The 18,572-nt window shown below is 46.2% G+C and overlaps 8 protein-coding genes across 8 annotated transcripts; 4 read left to right on the top strand and 4 right to left on the bottom strand.

Annotated features, from left to right (window-relative positions):
- Positions 1-141: 141 nt before the first annotated feature.
- Positions 142-3,418, top strand: N7469_011215 (putative NRPS-like enzyme; the record flags this gene model as incomplete). Its single annotated transcript, XM_056650120.1, has 4 exons — positions 142-420; positions 477-744; positions 804-2,977; positions 3,029-3,418. 4 exons carry the CDS (start codon positions 142-144, stop codon positions 3,416-3,418), a joined length of 3,111 nt encoding a protein of 1,036 aa, XP_056495184.1.
- Positions 3,419-3,541: 123 nt separating this feature from the next.
- On the bottom strand, positions 3,542-4,876 carry N7469_011216 (aromatic ring-hydroxylating oxygenase subunit alpha; the record flags this gene model as incomplete). Its single annotated transcript, XM_056650121.1, has 3 exons — positions 3,542-3,739; positions 3,797-4,022; positions 4,077-4,876. 3 exons carry the CDS (start codon positions 4,874-4,876, stop codon positions 3,542-3,544), a joined length of 1,224 nt encoding a protein of 407 aa, XP_056495185.1.
- A 420-nt stretch (positions 4,877-5,296) lies between these two features.
- On the bottom strand, positions 5,297-6,883 carry N7469_011217 (uncharacterized protein; the record flags this gene model as incomplete). Its single annotated transcript, XM_056650122.1, has 5 exons — positions 5,297-5,353; positions 5,409-5,736; positions 5,789-5,935; positions 5,989-6,127; positions 6,178-6,883. 5 exons carry the CDS (start codon positions 6,881-6,883, stop codon positions 5,297-5,299), a joined length of 1,377 nt encoding a protein of 458 aa, XP_056495186.1.
- A 252-nt stretch (positions 6,884-7,135) lies between these two features.
- On the top strand, positions 7,136-10,274 carry N7469_011218 (uncharacterized protein; the record flags this gene model as incomplete). The annotated part of the gene is made up of 9 exons (XM_056650123.1): positions 7,136-7,144; positions 7,189-7,364; positions 7,422-7,887; positions 7,940-8,094; positions 8,268-8,339; positions 8,389-8,563; positions 8,612-8,978; positions 9,036-9,346; positions 9,396-10,274. The coding sequence occupies 9 exons, from the start codon at positions 7,136-7,138 to the stop codon at positions 10,272-10,274; spliced, it is 2,610 nt and encodes an 869-aa protein (XP_056495187.1).
- A 523-nt stretch (positions 10,275-10,797) lies between these two features.
- On the top strand, positions 10,798-12,073 carry N7469_011219 (alkene reductase; the record flags this gene model as incomplete). The annotated part of the gene is made up of 3 exons (XM_056650124.1): positions 10,798-11,016; positions 11,080-11,410; positions 11,469-12,073. The coding sequence occupies 3 exons, from the start codon at positions 10,798-10,800 to the stop codon at positions 12,071-12,073; spliced, it is 1,155 nt and encodes a 384-aa protein (XP_056495188.1).
- A 174-nt stretch (positions 12,074-12,247) lies between these two features.
- N7469_011220 (uncharacterized protein) lies at positions 12,248-14,774 on the bottom strand (the record flags this gene model as incomplete). Its single annotated transcript, XM_056650125.1, has 3 exons — positions 12,248-14,103; positions 14,152-14,568; positions 14,624-14,774. 3 exons carry the CDS (start codon positions 14,772-14,774, stop codon positions 12,248-12,250), a joined length of 2,424 nt encoding a protein of 807 aa, XP_056495189.1.
- Positions 14,775-15,116: 342 nt separating this feature from the next.
- On the bottom strand, positions 15,117-16,852 carry N7469_011221 (uncharacterized protein; the record flags this gene model as incomplete). The annotated part of the gene is made up of 6 exons (XM_056650126.1): positions 15,117-15,312; positions 15,367-15,758; positions 15,809-16,350; positions 16,407-16,579; positions 16,630-16,656; positions 16,713-16,852. The coding sequence occupies 6 exons, from the start codon at positions 16,850-16,852 to the stop codon at positions 15,117-15,119; spliced, it is 1,470 nt and encodes a 489-aa protein (XP_056495190.1).
- Positions 16,853-17,368: 516 nt separating this feature from the next.
- On the top strand, positions 17,369-18,538 carry encD (Fe(2+)/2-oxoglutarate-dependent oxygenase encD; the record flags this gene model as incomplete). Its single annotated transcript, XM_056650127.1, has 2 exons — positions 17,369-18,136; positions 18,200-18,538. The coding sequence occupies 2 exons, from the start codon at positions 17,369-17,371 to the stop codon at positions 18,536-18,538; spliced, it is 1,107 nt and encodes a 368-aa protein (XP_056495191.1).
- Between the last annotated feature and the right edge of the window lie 34 nt (positions 18,539-18,572).

Raw genomic sequence — 18,572 nt, forward strand, 5'->3', positions numbered from 1 at the left:
GGCACGATCAGCCAGTCTATAAATTGGACTTGACCACCCACTGACAAGGCTACTGTTTTCTACTATCATCCTTACAACAGTTTTCATACACTCAAAGACTTGGGTCCAAGAACGGAGACTCTTTATACAATATCAGAGATCATGGATCCTAAGAATAACCGGTTGTTAGTGAAGACGGTAGATGATGCCGCTGAGACCGAGCCCGGAAGGTTATTCGCCAAGGTACCCCAAGGCACTGAGCTATCAGATGGCTTTTTGAATATCACTATGGAAGGCTTGGCTAGAGCCGTCAACTGCATGGCGTGGTGGATTGAGAGTACCGTTGGAATGGGGAAGAATCGAGAGACTCTAGCCTACATGGCAAAAAATGATGTCCGGTATTGTATCTTCTTTCTTGCGTGCCAGAAGACAGGATATCAGGTAATTAAGAACACGGATTATCTAGCACTGTTGCAGAATGCTAACGATAGAATTAGGCCTTTTTCCCTTCTACAAGAAATTCAGACGAGGCATTTGTCTATCTTCTCAACACAACGAAGTGCTCGAAGTTTTTCTTTACTGAAGAAAGAAAGGCTCGAGTTACCGAGATTGAGGCCATTCATCAAAACCTTGATACATTCCACATACCCTCATTGACATCGCTGCTCGGTGACAAATCAGGGCTTCGTCCGTATCCCTACGCAAAGAGCTACCCCGAAGTCGAGGACGATGTAGTATTTATAATTCACAGCTCAGGAACTACTGGTAAGCTATATTTGATATGAATGATCCTAAAAAGTGCTGTATCTAAAGATACCATCCAGGTATGCCAAAGCCTGTCTATCTGACCAATGGGTTCCTGGCAACTTTAGACTCGATGTCCCAAATCCCTTGGCCCGAGGGACGTGAGCCTGCTCCCTTCTGGCATATATCTTCTCAAAACTTAGTGCTGGCCACCACGCCATTTTTCCACCTTATGGGGATATTTTCGTTCACCATGTCGATTTATCACAGCGTTCCTGTCTTGGTTGGCCTTGACAAGCCCCTCTCTGTGGACTACCTGGTCGATCTTTTGGAAACAGCGCGACCCACAGGTGCTCTTCTGCCTCCATCCGTGTTAGAGGATATGTGTAACTCGGATAAGGCGCTTGAAAGCCTCCGCACATTGAAGTCCGTGTACTTTGGAGGAGCACCACTAGCCCCTGAAAGGGGCGAAAAGCTACGCCAGTACACACGAGTTGTATCTGTGATCGGAGCCAGCGAGGTTGGGTGGATATTAGCCGTTATCCCCGAAGCAAAGGAAGACTGGTCATATTTCGAATGGAATCCGGCATATGGTATCGAGATGCAGCCAACTGGGGATGGTGTCTACGAGATGGTATTCCGGCGTCAGGATCATCGTTGCTATCAAGGAATATTCCATACATACCCTCATCTGGATGTTTACCATACCAATGATCTATTCGCTCAGCACCCAACAAAAGAGAACCTTTGGAAATACCACGGTAGGAAAGACGACGTCGTTGTTTTGAGCAATGGTGAGAAGTTCAACCCCATCGGCATGGAACTTATGATCGAGTGTCACCCACTCGTTTCAAGAGCGCTCGTCGTTGGCCAATCCAGATTCCAAGCTGGACTTTTGATCGAGCCGAGTCCTTCTGCACCTCAGATGGAGACAAAATTCTTCATTGAAGAAATATGGCCTACAGTCCAAGCGGCAAATCAAACCATCGCAGCTCATGGAAGAGTCATGAAAAACATGATTGGTTTTGCATCAAAAGATAAGCCATTCAAGACAACGCCGAAAGGAACTACGCAGAGGCGTGCCGTTACTCGAGACTACGAGAAAGAAATTGATGAGCTATACGAAGCTAATTCAAACGACGAGCTCGCAATTTCCTTACCAGAGAATCTGGACATCGCTAGTCTTAGAGAATTTATCTTCCAGATTGTCTCTCGTATCATGGAGAGGTCGGATTTCTCTGTGGAACAGGATCTTTATAGTCTCGGGCTGGACTCTTTAATGACAATTCAAGTGACAAAAGCTTTGCAAAAGAGCCTCCAGACACGTCAAAACAAGGCAAGCAATGAAGCGATTACGCCACAAATACTTTATGCAAACCCAACTGTAAAACAGATGGCTGAAGCACTGGCCAGACTTCTGGAGGGCAAGTCATCCGATGTTTTACCTCGGAATGAGCGAATCTTAGCCATCCTGAAAAAGTACATCAGTGATCTTCCCTCAGATCGAGTCATCCCTTCAAATCTGCCTTCCAGCCCTTCAAATGTGATCTTGACTGGTTCCACTGGATCATTGGGAACTTATCTTCTTCACGGACTTCTCAACAACCCATCCATCTCTAAGATATACTGTCTCAATCGATCCGATGCAGAAAGCCGCCAGAAACAAAGTCTTCAAGAGAAAGGACTCAGCTTCAACGCAGATGCCTGGAATACCAAAGTCGAATTCCTACAGGCGTCCTTTGGAGAAGCTCGTTTTGGTCTCGATGCCGCAAAGTACCAGGAGATGCTTGAATGTGTCGACACGATTATTCACAACGCATGGAAAGTCGACTTCAACCATTCAGTCGAGTCTTTCGAAGAGACGCATATCCGAGGCATGAGTCGATTCGTCGACTTCAGCCTGGCAAGCCGATACAATGCTCATATCCATTTCGTATCCTCGATTAGCACAGTCGGTGCATGGGCTCCTCAAATGGGACCCTTAGTACCGGAGATTCCGATGGAAGATACCTCTGTCGTTCTTCCACAAGGATACGGAGAGTCGAAACACATTTCGGAACGAATTTGTCTAGAGGCATCCAGAAAGTCCCACGTCCCTACAACCGTTTACCGTGTTGGACAAATTGCTGGACCAACGACACCAAGTGGACAATGGAACCCACATGAGTGGCTTCCCACAATCATATCCACGTCTAAGGCGACGGGGAAGATTCCTAATCGACTAGGCTCTATGGCGGTGGACTGGGTTCCTGTTGTATGTTGATCAACACATTTTCCTCCCCTTATATCCGCTAATACTTTTTAGGACACACTCTCTTCAATCATGTCGGAGATCATCTATTCTCGACATAACAATCAAGAGAAATCCGCAGTCTTTCATCTGACCAACGCAGAAAAGGCGGAATGGTCTTCACTCCTCCCTGTCATTCAAAAGAAGTATGGCGTCAAACCAGTCGAATTTAGCGAATGGGTTTCGGAACTGGAAGCCATTCAGCAGCCTACAGCTGCTCAGGTTTCTGAGAAGCCAGCTCTCAAGCTGCTTAGTTTCTACCGAGGGCTTGTTGATGAGGAGAAGGGGGCTATGGCAGTCCCACTCGATGTACAGAAAGCGAGACATGCAAGCACCACTATGCGAGGGTTGGGCCCGATTTCAGCATCTTTGATGGATAACTGGCTGGAGCAGTGGAGCTTCTGAGGTTGTACCTGGGATAAAGTGGACTTTACGGAGGGGTTGGCAAATTGTATAATTTCGGTCTGAGAGAATCTAGATTCAAATTAGACTTATGGACCCGATCCCACAAACTTGGCACTCGCCTATCTACCATGCGAGTTCTGGTTTACTCATACAACTAGCAGCTTCCAGCTGTGAGCAGAACCTCTCTTCTTCAAGTAGTTTACCGTCGGTAGAAGTAGGGAGTGAAGGGAGTACCGGCCAAATTTCATGTCCAGCTTTTTCTTCCTTGCTTCTGTGCTTCATCAACATCGTCTTAACACTTCCTTGCAAATAGATAGGACCCTAAGATACGGTCAATCTCGGCTCACCTGAGCCATTGTAGTATTTTTACGGACATACCTTTTCCTTATTAGGGTGAAGCTCGCCATTGACAAAGACACCAGCACTTAAATTTTCTTGTGCCCCAACACAAAGCTCTCTATCTTCGTCCAGTACTTGTTGGTAGAAGGCATTGATATCTTCAAATTCCTTGTCAGTGGCGTCCTTGTGTCGATATACCTCGTTTTCAACCTTACTGGTTGTCGCGGTAAGAGGGATCATGCGTTGAATATAAAAAAATTTATCACTTCCCCGTTAGCTTTTTCTCATTAGGAGGTCCGTAAAAGTAGTATTCACATACGTGGCGGTAATTGAAGTTGTCGGGAAAAAATACGTAATTGCCCGACGGAACTGACTATCAACCTGCTCCTTATTGAATATGTGATGTTCCATGTAGCCAGCGTTTGGTTCTACCTTGTAGCGAGGGAGATCTGAAACTCTACTGATGAGTTGGTGGGAAGTTGCGCAATGGTAGCACTCATTATAGTTCTCTATAACCCCCTTCCAATTGGCATCAACATCCATCTCCCAAGAATGATCATAGAAGTACTCCCCAGCGAAACCAAAATCCTGCATTCTCGGTTGTTGGTCAATTTTCTGAAATTCCTCGTCCCATGTTACCTCAGGATCTCCGGCTTGCAAATTTGCCCAAATGAACCCAGCTTTATCGGTGTGAACGTGTATAGGAAGAAGGCCATGTTGTTTCTGATCGAAATCGGGGACACTCTCGAAGCGAGGGGCTTTAGAAAGATTCCCTGTCAGACCGTATGACCAGCCGTGATATTTACAGCTGAGAATTGAGGCCGATCCTGACACCAATTGTACAACTGGGAATGCGCGGTGTCGACAGGTATTATGAAAGCCATTGATATTTCCGTCACGATCTCGAATGAGGAAAATTGGAAAATTTGCGATGGTGAAAGATAGATAGTCACCTGTTTTGACAAAGCGAGAAGAGTGCGTGAGAAGTAACCAGTGTTTAGAAAAAATGGCACGTCGCTCTAGCTGGTACATGGCTTCGGAACGATACCATGATGCTGGGATCCCTCGTGGAGGGCCTTTTTCGGTGTTATTCGACGACCAGCCAAAAACCCGCCACATGGTGCTTTAAGTTCGGGCCTGCTGCGGGCAAGAAGCTGTAATAGTGTATAAGTTTCGAGGTGATTGTGGAATCGTTTCCCTCAGATCCTTTGGCACGAGTCACTGCTACTGCTAGTAGGCCTGGATCGTCTATATAAGTGTGTGACTTATTAGATAACCCCAAATGGACAGGAATCCAATATAGATACCAAAAATGGGGAAATATCCAAAGCGGGGGAATACTCCAATTTGATAAGCATTATCGGGTGGAGATGGGACGTTTGATCCGAGGAGATGAACTTGAAGAGGTCAAGAATGGGGGGGAAGGGGGCCGTTTAACAATTCCCAGCATGATTGTGAGATCATCCTGGCCTTGAGAATAATGTGCTGAGAATATGTACTATCATTAAAATAGAACGTATAATTCATGTCATGAGCTATCTACAATCTAGATTCCATTATCCCAACCCTAGGTGTAGTTTCCCAGCATCGATCAACCTGGTAGTATGTAGTCAGTAATGGATAGCCGCGTTCAGATGAGCATTGCACATACATCGGTGATATGATCATATCCAAGTAGTTTGGGGGCCAATCCTGGGTCTCTCCATGCCAGAGCCTCCCCTTCAGGAGTAGGTACCATTTGCATTTTCCGATCTCGCTCTTGTTGCTCCGGCCCATCGTGGAGGTGATATAGATACTGCTGAACATTTCCTCGCTCAACAACCATCTTCGTACGTTGCTTTCGACACTCTTGGAAAACAGCAAGGGCATGCTTTTTCGCTTTTAAAAACTCGGGTGAATCTTTGGTGACATTGGGGTTATCGGGCAAACGAGATAGACATTCGCCGAGAACAGCCCCGTCCTCAAAGGCCATCCCAGCTCTCAAAATCAGTGAGTAAATGAGAATTTTCAATTGATGTGAGCTTGACGTACCCTGAAGCTAGATACGGCAAGGTTGCATGGACTGCATCTCCCACCATGACCCACGCACCTGATGCATGAGTCCAATCAAAATCTCCGAAACGAATGCATAGTCGCCATTTCTGCACGGACCGGCATAGTTTCAAAAGTTTTCGAATGCTTTCTCTATTAGCAGTGTTTTCTAACGGAATTCCGAGTAGATAGATGCGTACCGTGGATCCCAATCTTTGAATAAGGCGCACATTTCTTCCACGTTCCCCTCGATTGTTGATGCCAACGAATCTTCGGGAATATCATCAGGAACAAGTAGAACCATATTGAAGAGGTCTCCTCCTCTAAGCACATAGTTGACTATTTCGGTTAGAATTTAATGATATTGACCAATAGAAAGAAGAACCTACCGGCATGGGCATCAGGCCCCAGCCAATAATTCACTTGAGGCTCATTTATGAATGGGGCTAACTCGGGATCCTTTCGCATTTCCTCGGTTGACAAAAGTAAACGATATGCCAGGTCCCCTGTCTTGACTGGAGGATCACTGTGACCCAGCAAAGACTCAGTCAATTTTCCAAAAACACCATCAGCCCCAATAACAAGATCGGCTTCCCACTCCCTACCATCCGCAGCAAACGCCTTTGCTGTTGTCCCGTTCGGAGAAACACGCACATCGTCGATGCGTGCATTGCATATCATTTGAACGCCTAGCTCCGAGGCCCTTTCAACCAAACATCGCTGGAGATCTGCACGATGGAAGTCTCGATACCAAGTACCAGGGTACTGGCTTTCGGACTCGTGGAAGTCAAGGTGTGAAATTTTATTCCCCTTCCAACCGATGAAGTTACAAACGCTTGGGATGGTCATGTACGGAGTCAACGCTTTCTCGAGGCCCCAATGCTGCAACACGCGAGAGCTATTTGGTAGGACCTGAATCCCCGCTCCGACTTCCTTAATCTCGGATGCAGCTTCGAGTATGCAGACTTGATGGCCGGCGAGAGCACAGCTGATCGCACATCCGAGACCTGCGAGTCCCGCTCCAACAACAAGGATTTCTACTTGACATGACTTGTTGCGAGTCTGCTGTTGCTTGATATGAATACGAGAAGCCATTTCGAAGGACTGTGCACTTAAAACACCTCGGTGTGCGTGAACGTATTGATCGATTGTTTCGGAGTATTTATCTTCGGTTCTTCTGACATGAGGTTTGACGCCTCCAAAGATGGGGGTTTGACCCCTACGCTCTTTATGCCGACTTCCGATATCTTAAAAATTTGTTATATTTGGGACCTGAGAATCGTACTTGGATTAGATTGTAAATGATCCTGATACCATCTGATTTACGTCTATCTCAAACTTACAATTATGTCTAGAGTAAGTGTTCTCTCCACCTTTCCTTAACTTGACTAACCTCCCAGTTCTCTCTCCAAGGTCGAACTGCGCTAGTGACAGGGGGCGCGCGGGGATGCGGTTTGGCATTCGCCCGAGGTCTGGCTGAAGCAGGAGCGGACATAGCTATCTTTGATGTCATAGAACCAGAAGATGGATTCTATGAGATTGAGAAGAATCTGGGAGTTCGGGCGGCTTATTACAAGTAAGTAGTGGAATTTGATCTAAGTTTTCTTTTCCTAATTTTTCCCTTTCCTTATAGAGTGGATGTCTCATCGGAAGAGTCGCTACGTAACGGCTTCGCCCAATTTCAGAAAGAGTTCAAAAATGCACTTGATATTTGCGTTCCATGTGCTGGGATTAACCGGCATGTCCCATTCCTCGAATTTACCTACAAAGACCACGGCGATCTGCTTTCGGTAAATGTGCTTGGTCTGTATTTCACTGCTCAGCTCGCGGCAAAGCAGATGATTTCAAATGGCACCAAACATGGCAGCATTGTTTTGGTAGCTAGTATGGCTAGTCATATTGCTGTACGTAGCCAGCTGTGCAGCGCATACTGTGGATCAAAAGGCGCAGTCCGGTCGATGTGTCCGGCGATTGCAAAGGAATTAGCGGAATATGTGAGTCTTGAAGATCGCACAGATTTATCAAAAGCTAACCGTCTCAAGGGCATTCGAGTCAATTCGATATCTCCCGGATATGTGCGGACAGAAATGACAGCATCTGTAGGTGCCATCCCCTATCGGCTGTAACAAGTACAGAGCTAACTGATACTAGTTCCCCCATCTTCTCGAAGGCTGGAAGTCGGAAGCTATGAACGGTCGAATTGCTGAGCCGGAGGATATAATGGGCGCGTGTGTATTTCTAGCTAGTGATGCCAGTGCATACATGACTGGGCAAGATGTAATCGTAGATGGGGGAGTGACAAGATGGTGACTTTTGGAGATCTATATCAAGAGTGGGGGCTGCTTCTCCGCACGAGCTAGAATTTCAAGTTTATAACATAATCCCCGTCTTTCTGTGAGAAACTTGCTAAAAATTAATTGAGACGAGTTATTAAGTGTTGCACAATCATGGCACCTGGTGCGAATAACGAAGGATATAGTCTTTGCGATACCGTGGACGCATCCACGACGGTTGTCGTAGTTGGAGCAGGTCCATCAGGCCTAATGCTTGCGTGAGTCAAGTCCTTTAGTAATTGAAACCTGCTATTAACCATTGGAAAGATGCAATTTGGCTCGCTACGGTATTGATGTTATGATTCTTGATGATCGACCCGATAAGACCTCAACTGGGAAGGCGGATGGCATGCAGCCAAAGACAATAGAGACATTCAAGCAGATGAGACTCGCAGAGCCCCTTCTCAAAAATGGAGCTCGTGTTTATGATATTTCATTCTGGGTAGGGCGCTCTCCTTACTGCCATTCTTCTTGTTCTAACAACGCCTAGAAATCTACTGCAGACGAAGAACTTCATCGAACTGGCCGCCAGACCCACTACCCTGATCATCTCGTCGGAGCGTCGAATCCGTATATTCTTCTAGCACATCAGGGCATGGTGGAGGAGGTCTTGATCGATGACATGGAGTCGAGGGGTCTCTTCGTGACTCGGAATAGTCGGTTCATTTCTTGCTCGCGAGTATCGGGGACTATGCAACTGGATGTAACATACGAAGATCTGTCAACCAATACAGCTAAGACAGTGCGAACGGATTATTTGGTAGGATGTGATGGTGCGAGATCCCAAGTACGAGATTTTATACCAAATGCAGAGCTCGAGGGAGAAGTCACGAACGCGTCGTGGGGTGTGCTCGATGGTCAGCTTGATCAATTTCCTACTAATCATTGGGCGAGAAATTGCTAACAATTAACAGGTGTAATTGATACTGATTTCCCTGATCTGTGGAGCAAAGTTGCAGTTCGATCCCATGCTGCCGGGTCGATTCTTTGGATTCCTCGTGAACGAAACATGACTCGTCTTTACGTCGAACTGAGCGCAACCGATGGCGAGCTGGTTGAACGTGCGAAGGCTACACCCGAATATGTTATGAACAGAGCCCGGGAAGCTATGCATCCCTTCCGTCTTGAATGGAAAACGAGAGAATGGTTTGGCAATTACGTGGTTGGCCAGCGTGTCGCCAAACATTTTATGGATTCAGACGCGAGAATCTTCATTGCCGGCGATGTATGTATACCAAAGCTAATTTTAACTTGTGCCAACTGACTCTTCTCAGGCTGGTCACTGCCATTCGGCCCTTGCTGCACAAGGTGCAAATACTAGTATGCATGACAGCGTCAATCTTGCATGGAAACTCAACCTTGTCATTCGAGGGCTAGCTAAGCCGTCTCTTCTATCTACTTATGAGGAAGAACGCAGAAAAATTGCACAAGATCTTATCAATTTTGATGTTGAGCATTGTAAAGCTTTCTCTCGGGGCGAAACAGCTCTTTCAAGAAATTTTGATGAGAACATTCGCTTCATCTCCGGCGTCGGAGCTGAGTATTCAGGTGGCTCATTGAGCCATAACAAGAATACGACTTCAGCCAAGCTTCAGGCTGGGGCACTCCAGATTCCTGCAAAAGTTTCGCGATATATCGATGCAAACCCAGTGAACGTTGAGCTGGATATCCCGCTTTTGGGGCAGTTTCGCATCTATCTATTCGTTCCTGACATCCAAAGTTCATTAAATTTTCTGCATACCTTTAATGATGCAACGTCTTCAACTTCATTGGCGGACATTACGAGCCACTCAAATCAATCCTACATGAAGCATCCAAAAGGATACGCACCATCGGATGAATTCGTGCAACCTCAGAGATATACCTCTGTGTCGAGTGCGTTTACATATGCAATGATCACTCAATCTGCCAAATCAGAGTTCGAGATTGCAGATCTACCACTTATATTACAGGAAAGCAGATGGACGATCTATCTTGATGACATCGATGCTACAGGTTGTACGAAAAAGTGGTTCGGCAGCTTGCAACCAAACACAGTGGGGACGGTCATTGTACGACCCGATGGATATGTCGGGGGAATCCAAACATGGAGTCTGAAAACAGGGGAGGATGCTAGCAAATGGATGGAGGATTATTTCAAACGTGCCCTTTAGATAGTATAGCTAGTCAATTTTTGGAGATATATTTTACGAATATACAGATATCTTTGTTTACTCTGTCAGAGTTCGACATATCATCTCAGTATCGTAGATGTGTAAATCTTCACTTTGCATGACCCTCTTCAAGAAAAACGCTACATGGCTAAAGACAACGGTTTACTAGAGTGAACAGAACGAATAATTTCTCATTACCCTCAAATTCTCGAGCCAATAGGCTCCGTCTCTCCTGCATAAAATCATTCTGAATATGAAGGCGAGGGTGGGGGGGCCATGGGAAGGCATACTACTGTTGGGTATTACAGTGGGGGTAAACTACCACAACCTTACAATCAGAAAATGCAAGCCGATAACTTGCATTTAATTTGAACTCAACTTATCCCACCATCATCCCACTCTCGTTACGCGAATGTGGGGGACTTCGGTTTCAAAACCAGCTATATAATAAAGTGGTGAGTATCCGGAAAGACCTCAACAACCTTGGAACAAATTGAATCCATTTCTTTCATCTGCAATCACAATGGGCTCAGTTGATATAATAGGACCTCTTTTCCAGCCACTGCGTCTGGGTGCTCTGTCATTGAGTCACAGAGTGGTTCAAGCACCCTGCACGCGTATGCGCTCGACGAAGGAATCGGACGGTGTCTTTGTTCCAAATGAATTGAATGTCGAATACTATTCTCAACGTGCCTCAGCAGGTGGATTTCTGCTCACGGAGGCAACTCCAATCAGCAGATATGTGCGTTTAATTTCATTCAATCTGTTTTCAGGATCAATACTAATACTCATTTTGTTTTGTTAGGCAGCTGGATATCCTGGAGTTCCTGGTATTTTCACCGATTCCCAAATCGCCGGCTGGAAAAAGGTCACCGACGCCGTACACGCAAAAGGTGCCTATATCTACTGTCAACTATGGCACGTTGGCCGTGCCACAGTGCCGTCTTTCATTGATGGAAAGCAGGCTCTTAGCTCTAGCGATATACCGATCAGTGGAAATGGATTGGATGGCACCGAGTATGCAGCCCTCCCACCACGGCCTATGTCCATCGACGAGATCCAAGACACCGTGAAGGAATATGCTGCAGCAGCAAAGCGAGCCAGAGCAGCCGGTTTTGATGGCGTTGAGGTTCACGGTAAGTCCTAAATGAAGTTGTGGGATGAAAATGGCACTAAAGCAATACCAATCCATAGGAGCCAATGGATACCTCCTGGACCAATTCCTTCACGACAACGTCAACAATCGAACAGACGAATATGGTGGTTCCATTGAGAACCGTTCCCGCATTGTACTTGAAGTACTCAAGGCAGTAGCCGATGCCATTGGCTCAGACCGCGTAGGGATCAGGCTTTCGCCATATAATTATTTTCAAGACACTCGGGATTCCAATCCGAATGTTCACTGGTCCGCACTGTGCTCATTGATCGCCAATCTTCCAGCTGAGTCACGTCCATCCTATGTCCATATGGTCGAACCTCGCTTCGATGAAGTGCTTGACGAGGAAGCAAAAATTGGATCGCTGGCCCTTGAAAAGCCTTCATTAGATGTGTTCCGACCGACTTTGAAAAAGGGGGGCATTGCATTCCTGGCAGCTGGAAACTTCAATGCCGAAAATGCCGGTCCCAAAATAGTGACAGATGGAGCGGACGCAGTTGTCTTTGGTCGGTGGTTCATTGCTAATCCAGATCTGCCACGGCGTCTCAAGGAGGGATTGGCCTTGAATCCATATGATCGGACTACTTTCTACGGAGCTGACCCGGCAGAGAAGGGATACACGGACTATACTTTTCACGGGTAAAGGTCATCGGAAATACATATAGTACACAATCGTTAAATTTCAGCTTGAAGATAACTTGAATCACGAACAACTAGCTAGCAAACATTTTATTACCGATAGGACGAGACTTGGTCAAATCGAAACATCATAGTTCAGCAATAGACACAGCATATGCAAATTTATAGGTTCGAGATATCAGGAAAGCCCAAGTAGAACTTTCATAGCATCGTGGACAACAGCCCATCTAACAGTTGCTAGTTGCTGCGCCATTGCAGTTGCTAGTGGTTTAGGATCATATTTCCCAGATAATGCCGTCAACTCCGTAGCACTTGGACAGTTTGTCATCATCACAATCAGCGAAGAGAGGTCCGTATTGATCCGGGTTTCGGACGGTGAAAGATCCATTCCACGATGAAAGGCCCAACAGGCTAATGTAGCAAGGTACAAGCACCAGGGAAAGTGAAATGCATCCGTATGGTCCCAGTCATGTAGGCTCAAAACTGCATCTTGCAAGAGATATGATGCATGACGAGCAGCAATCGAAGAAGAACTGGAATCGCCATGAAGCCACTGAAAAATCTTCCGCTGTGATCGCGAGTAGTCAGCTGGTGTAATATCTCTCCCTAGTATCTGTTTTGCGCCCGCGACGATCTGCAAATCTAATATCTCAACGTTCAATGCTAGGCAAGAGGCATGATAGAGAGCATGAGCTGCCATTTTTAAGCCGGTGAACTTTTGCGCATCGGCTGTCTGAGCTAGCTTCATACTCAAACAATCTGCGTCAAAGTCCACTTTCCACAGATCATACGATCGACTCATACGTGGAATCCATGCTCCAACGCGTTCGGGCGTTTCTGATCGGAGTGTTGTCTGATCACGACGTTTGAGGTCCGCAGAAATTGACATTAAGCCATGGAGAATGACCGTACGGGCAAATACATTTAGATCTCGGGGTCTAGAGACTGCACTAGGCGTAATATATCCTTTGAGAACCGCAAGGAAGGGTCGTGCCGTCTCACGGACAGCTAAATGCGCCCATTCCTGGGCGGTTGTAGCTTGCCATATAGCAGCGCCACATGGTAATGAAGACCTGATCTCAAATGCAGACATACAAAGAGACTGGGAAAAAAGGACGGCGTGCTGAGTATCCCACATGAAACAAAGCATTGCAAGTCTTTTTTTTTGCTCTTCTAGCATTGCATATCGCCACGCATAATCTAGATCTTCCCCTCTTAGTAGGTTCGTACAGTCCTGAATGTTGCAACATGTGCTTCGACGAATCAGCTTGATCAACACGCAGTGGAATAGTTGAGCTCGCTCTCTTTGTTTAGGCCCTGCTCTCATTTTGCCAAAACAATCGATAAGAAGCATCGTTTGTAAGACCCAAAGCTCTGGCTGTGGCGAAAAGTCGTGATGACAGAGAAGTTGATTCCGTAGATTATCGTGGATACCAACGGCTAGTTGGTGTGCCTCGCGTGTACTGTATGTAGCTCCCATGAATAAGACGGCGGCAAGGAAGACCGGATCAACAAGTTCAGGATCGAAGGTCGCCTGATGCACAAGTGGATATGTTACATTGAAGCGAGCGAAGAAAAAATCACAGTAACTTTGCAATGCAGGCAGAGAAAGCAGGTGTGAGTCGAGTGCCATCGGCTGGCCATCAATACCTGTTGGGCGGGTTTGCCTCACTAATGAAAAAATCCGCTGGCAGGCATTCTCCGAAAGTTGTGGCAGACGAGGTGAAGGATGAGGCCCCAAATACGATGATCCAGACATCCAATCCATACCGATTAGATCTGGGGTATCAGGCGCAATTGGAGGATCTGCTATTGCCCTAGACTTGTTCATCATTGAAGCAACTTCAAGCAATGCAGAAGGTCCATCGTATTTGTCCACAACCTGACTATACTCAGATTCCATCGCATCAGGGAATGGTCCAGCGTCGAACCCGAGTGGAAAGTCGAAATGATGAAAGGCATCGTCAAGAGAGGCGACATCGAATAACCAATTATAGTTGGAAGTTGCGGCAAACGGAAGATTGAAATCAGTTGCTAGAATTATTAGCCAAGTTCGGCATTCTCGAACTTAAAGCAATTTACCTGTATCCATGCCAAAGAAATCACCCATCCCATCTAGGCCGATGTTGTATGACCCATCAGCAGCGTCAAATTGACCTGGAACTGGCTCAACGTAAGGCTCGAAAGGGCCCCCGGGCATCATTGGCGCTAAGAAGGGATCGGTATCATCGACAGAGAGAGATGTCGGGTCTGTACCGGAACCAGGAGGCGACAGAGGTGCTTCCTCCAGAAAATGATCGTCATCGTCTACCAATCCATGATCCGACGAGCTCGAGGAGGATATCGTAGAGCGGCCTGCGGATCGCATTTCTCGTTGAGAAGGGCGTACAACTATACTCCCATCACAGGCCCTGCGAGTTCTTTTCCGAGTCTTCAATACTCCTAGTCCAGGACCTCCTGCTTCGGCATCTCGTTTCGTGTGGCGCTCCATGTGGCGGGCTGGACTCCTCATTATTAAAGATTTTCGTTTTCGAATGTTCATTTAACACCATACCTAAAAGATCAGGGCGTTGGAAATGGACGGAGCAGCGCTCACATGTGAATCCATTGCGTGGTTGTTCATGATTGAGAGCATGGCGGCGAAGATGTTCGGCGCGGGTGAAGCTTTTGCTACAACCGGGGTATTGACAAGCATGATTTTTCATGTTTGTTCAAAAGGGAATAGAAGGAAACATTTAATGAAGATCTTATCATCCTGGAAAGCTCGAAAATAAATGTCAGAGCCGGAGTAAACCCCGATGGCACTGATAAGGATGCGGGGGAGCATGCGCAGAACGGTCTGATGATTGGTGTTTATTTGCAAGGATTGTAACCCTAGTGTATCCTGTTGCTCGGATCATTACAGCTCAAGTGACCAATAACAACAGTTCCAATGGCGAGGAGTATTTGAGGATGCGGAGTGTAAGTTTTAACTAAGTATTCTTCTTTCCTGGAAGTAGATAGATTGAAGTACTCGGCCACAATTACCGTCATCGTGTACAAATTGACTAAAGAAAATATCGCCATTCCGCACTATCTTCCCCTTCTTTAAACTGGCTTGTGTCTAATCGATTGTCACCAGAATTAGTACCCTGTTTTCGATCTCGTCGACGATTTTGAGCGCGCATCCATAGGCCGAGTCCTGTCACAAACACGATACACACGGCATTGCAACAGCAAGTAGCCACGAGGGTAGGAATATACCTGTTCAACTATATTAGCTGTTTCCCCTATCAGATTGAAGATAGCAAAACTGACTTAGGAGCATATTCAGTTCGAAAGGTAGCTGCACTCAAAACTCCCGCCAGGTTACCCAAACCAACAAAGAACCCTGTATTAGCAGCGCGAGAGTTTTCGTGAACATTATTGTTATTATGCCACGCATGCACCAAACAAGATGGAATGTATGCACCCGCCGCCATAAGGAAACAGGCAAAATACGCGACGCCCTTATTTCGCAGGACATCAATGGCGGCGAGTATAATCATTCCAACAAGTGAAAGAGACAAAGAGAAAACAATGTGAAATGTCCGCTCACGAAAATAGTCAGAGGATTTAGCAACACACAGTAAAACTACCGCACCGACGAGATTCGGCGCTACAGTCCACAGGTTTGTTTTTACAACGCTGTAGCCGAGGCGTTGGACAATCTGAACCAATTAGTTTCGATTCTCGATTGCGATAAGAAAATACTACATACCAGTGGGAAGAAGTTCATTGCTGTAGCATACGCAACGGGGTACGTGAAGGTTATAATGCACCAAATAGGAAACTTCCAGTCGTTCCACGATCGAAAACAATCTTTAATATTAAAGCTTGTCTCAACTTCTGATGAGGAGTCGCGTAACAGACGAGATAATGCTGCATCTTTCTCGCGGTCAGTCAAAAACCAAGCTGTCTGTGGCGAGTCTGGAAGCATAGCGAATCCCAAGAGTCCGGTAAGCAAAGTCATTGCCCCTTCGATAATGAAAAGCCATTGCCAGCCATGTACTTTGGGGCTATCTATTTGAAATACGCCGAAGGATATCAAACCGCTAAATGCGGAGGCTAGCACGGCGAATGACTGTATGATAGCAAGTCGAAACCCCATCTCGCCCCGTGTATAAAAGGTCGTAAGATAATATGTCGCTCCGGCGAAGAAACCTGCTTCGAATATACCTAGTATGACTCTGATTGCGAGTAGAGACCCGAAGCCTTTCGCGGCGCATTGACACAATGCTAGGATACCCCAAACAACAGACACTTCACAAACGCAATTAGATATTTGACTGCAGTTTTGTAGACTCGAAGTAACTCACTGAAAGAGAGCATTAATCGCCCAGAGTAACGTTTAATCAATAAGTTCCATGGTAGATCAAAAAGTCCGAAGGGAATATAGAACAGCAGAATGATGAGCGAGTAATCATTGCCTTGAAAGTTCAGGTCTCTATCGATTCCATCGGTCTTTGCATTGGCGAGATTGCTCTGATTTCTTTAGCTCAGTGTCATGTTAGTATAAAGCCAAACAAGGTTATGACATACTCGATCCATGCAATCAAAGAAATACATCTGTAATGCGTCAGTCTATACATTCGAACGACAGGAATTGAATAATCACCATGCACAACAGCGGCAGAACCCAAAAATCCACCTTCTTACGGTACGACTTGTCTGCCTCATGGTCTGTGTGTACAGAAGTTTGCCCTACCCCAGCTTCTTCTGTAGGTATCTTATCCGTTAGGGTCGTTTTCAGTTCCGTAGCCATTATTTCAATTGTGACAAGATATTTTAACAAGGACACCAAACGCGCTTTTCAGCGGACCGTTTGCATGCTTTTTAAACGCCCCTTGCATTCCTTTCGTGTACTACCCGATGCCTCTACCCCATTCATGGATATCTACAGAGTCTACACAAGATACACTATTTTGTTCGAGGCTTGTAATACTCAGGTACGATGGCCTTTTTATTACAGTCTAGATAGCAACCCTTGTCGCGCGACAATCTTCCCCGCAGACCATCTTATCGAACAAAGGGAATTAACCTACTATCAACCCCATCTTTGACAGCACCCCCACCCTCGTTCCAGCATCAAGTCTCCAACTTCACTTCGTTGATGATGCTTCATCCTTCGGCATTCTGTCCGATCTCTCGAGGTGACGGATGTCATTCCTCTCGTGACACCAGTCAATATATTCGAGCACGGCGCAGACTTGAATAACTAAAGTTGACATTCAAACAAATCGTACACGAGAATATCATCCTCAATCAAAATTAGTACACAATGACTACTGCATTCGCACCCCCAATTCTGGATTTCTCGCCGTTTTACGGCAATGATTCAGAGGCGAAAACGAAGCTCGTTGATGAAGTACGAAAGTGCTGTCACTATAATGGCTTCTTCCAGATCACTGGCCATCGCGTCCCATTGGAATTGCAGAAACGTGTGATGGAATGCTCCAAACGCTTCTTCAATCTGCCACTGGAAGAAAAGCTTCAGATTGACAAGAGTGAGAAGAGAATGCCATCCATCGAGACACCTACGGAGACAATCAACATTGCTAACTTCTTAGACAACAATTCCTTCAACCGCGGCTACGAGCTTCTCCGATCACAAATGCTTGAAGTGGGCACCGGTCCTGAACTCAAAGAGGGCCTCTACATTGGCGAAGAAATCACCGAAGACCATCCATACTTTCTCGAGAAAAAGTTGAACAGTGGCCCTAATCAATGGCCGCAAACTGTATCCGACAAGGAGGAGTTTCAGAAAACAACTATGGAATATTACCACGCCGTGTTTGAACTTGCAAAGGACGTGTTGGGAGTTGTAGCGCTCACTTTGGGCGTGGATTCAACTTTCTTTGAGCCACTGACTGATGGAGCTGTTGCAACTATGCGATACTTGCATTATCCAGCGCAACCAAAAGATGAGGACGAGAAATTGAACCGTGGGATCGGCGCGCATACTGATTTCGGATGCGTTACTCTTCTCCTGCAGGATGAAGTTGACGGTTTACAAGTTTTAGATGCACCATCGGGGCAATGGCTTGATGTAATTTTCTTGTGATCATTTGGGAATGGAAACAGCTAGGCTAATATTTTGGGCATCGTATAGGTCAAACCCGTTCCCGGAGCATACGTGATCAACCTCGGTGACCTTTTCATGCGCATGGCCAACGATAAGTACAAATCAAACACACACCGGGTCATAAATAAGTCTGGCAAAGAGAGATACTCAATTCCCTTTTTCTTTAGTGGAAATCCAGACTATCTCTGCGAGTGTCTACCAAATTGTCGGGATCACGGCGAAGCTGCGAAATATCCTCCGATCACCGTGCAAGATATGGTCACTGCGTCCTACAAGGAGAGTTATGGTCGGGCCGAGAAGTACAAAAAGGAATTAGAGCAGAAGAAAGTCGTTTCAAGTCCAGCTGTTGCCGTAGTTGGCGCGTGATATTTCATGGGAACGAGGGTTGATGGATGGTCTC

The sequence above is a fragment of the Penicillium citrinum genome, assembly GCF_028827155.1.
Source record: "Penicillium citrinum strain IBT 23319 chromosome Unknown utg000010l:1.0-1229701.0:1.0-1230130.0, whole genome shotgun sequence".
Taxonomy (NCBI): domain Eukaryota; kingdom Fungi; phylum Ascomycota; class Eurotiomycetes; order Eurotiales; family Aspergillaceae; genus Penicillium; species Penicillium citrinum.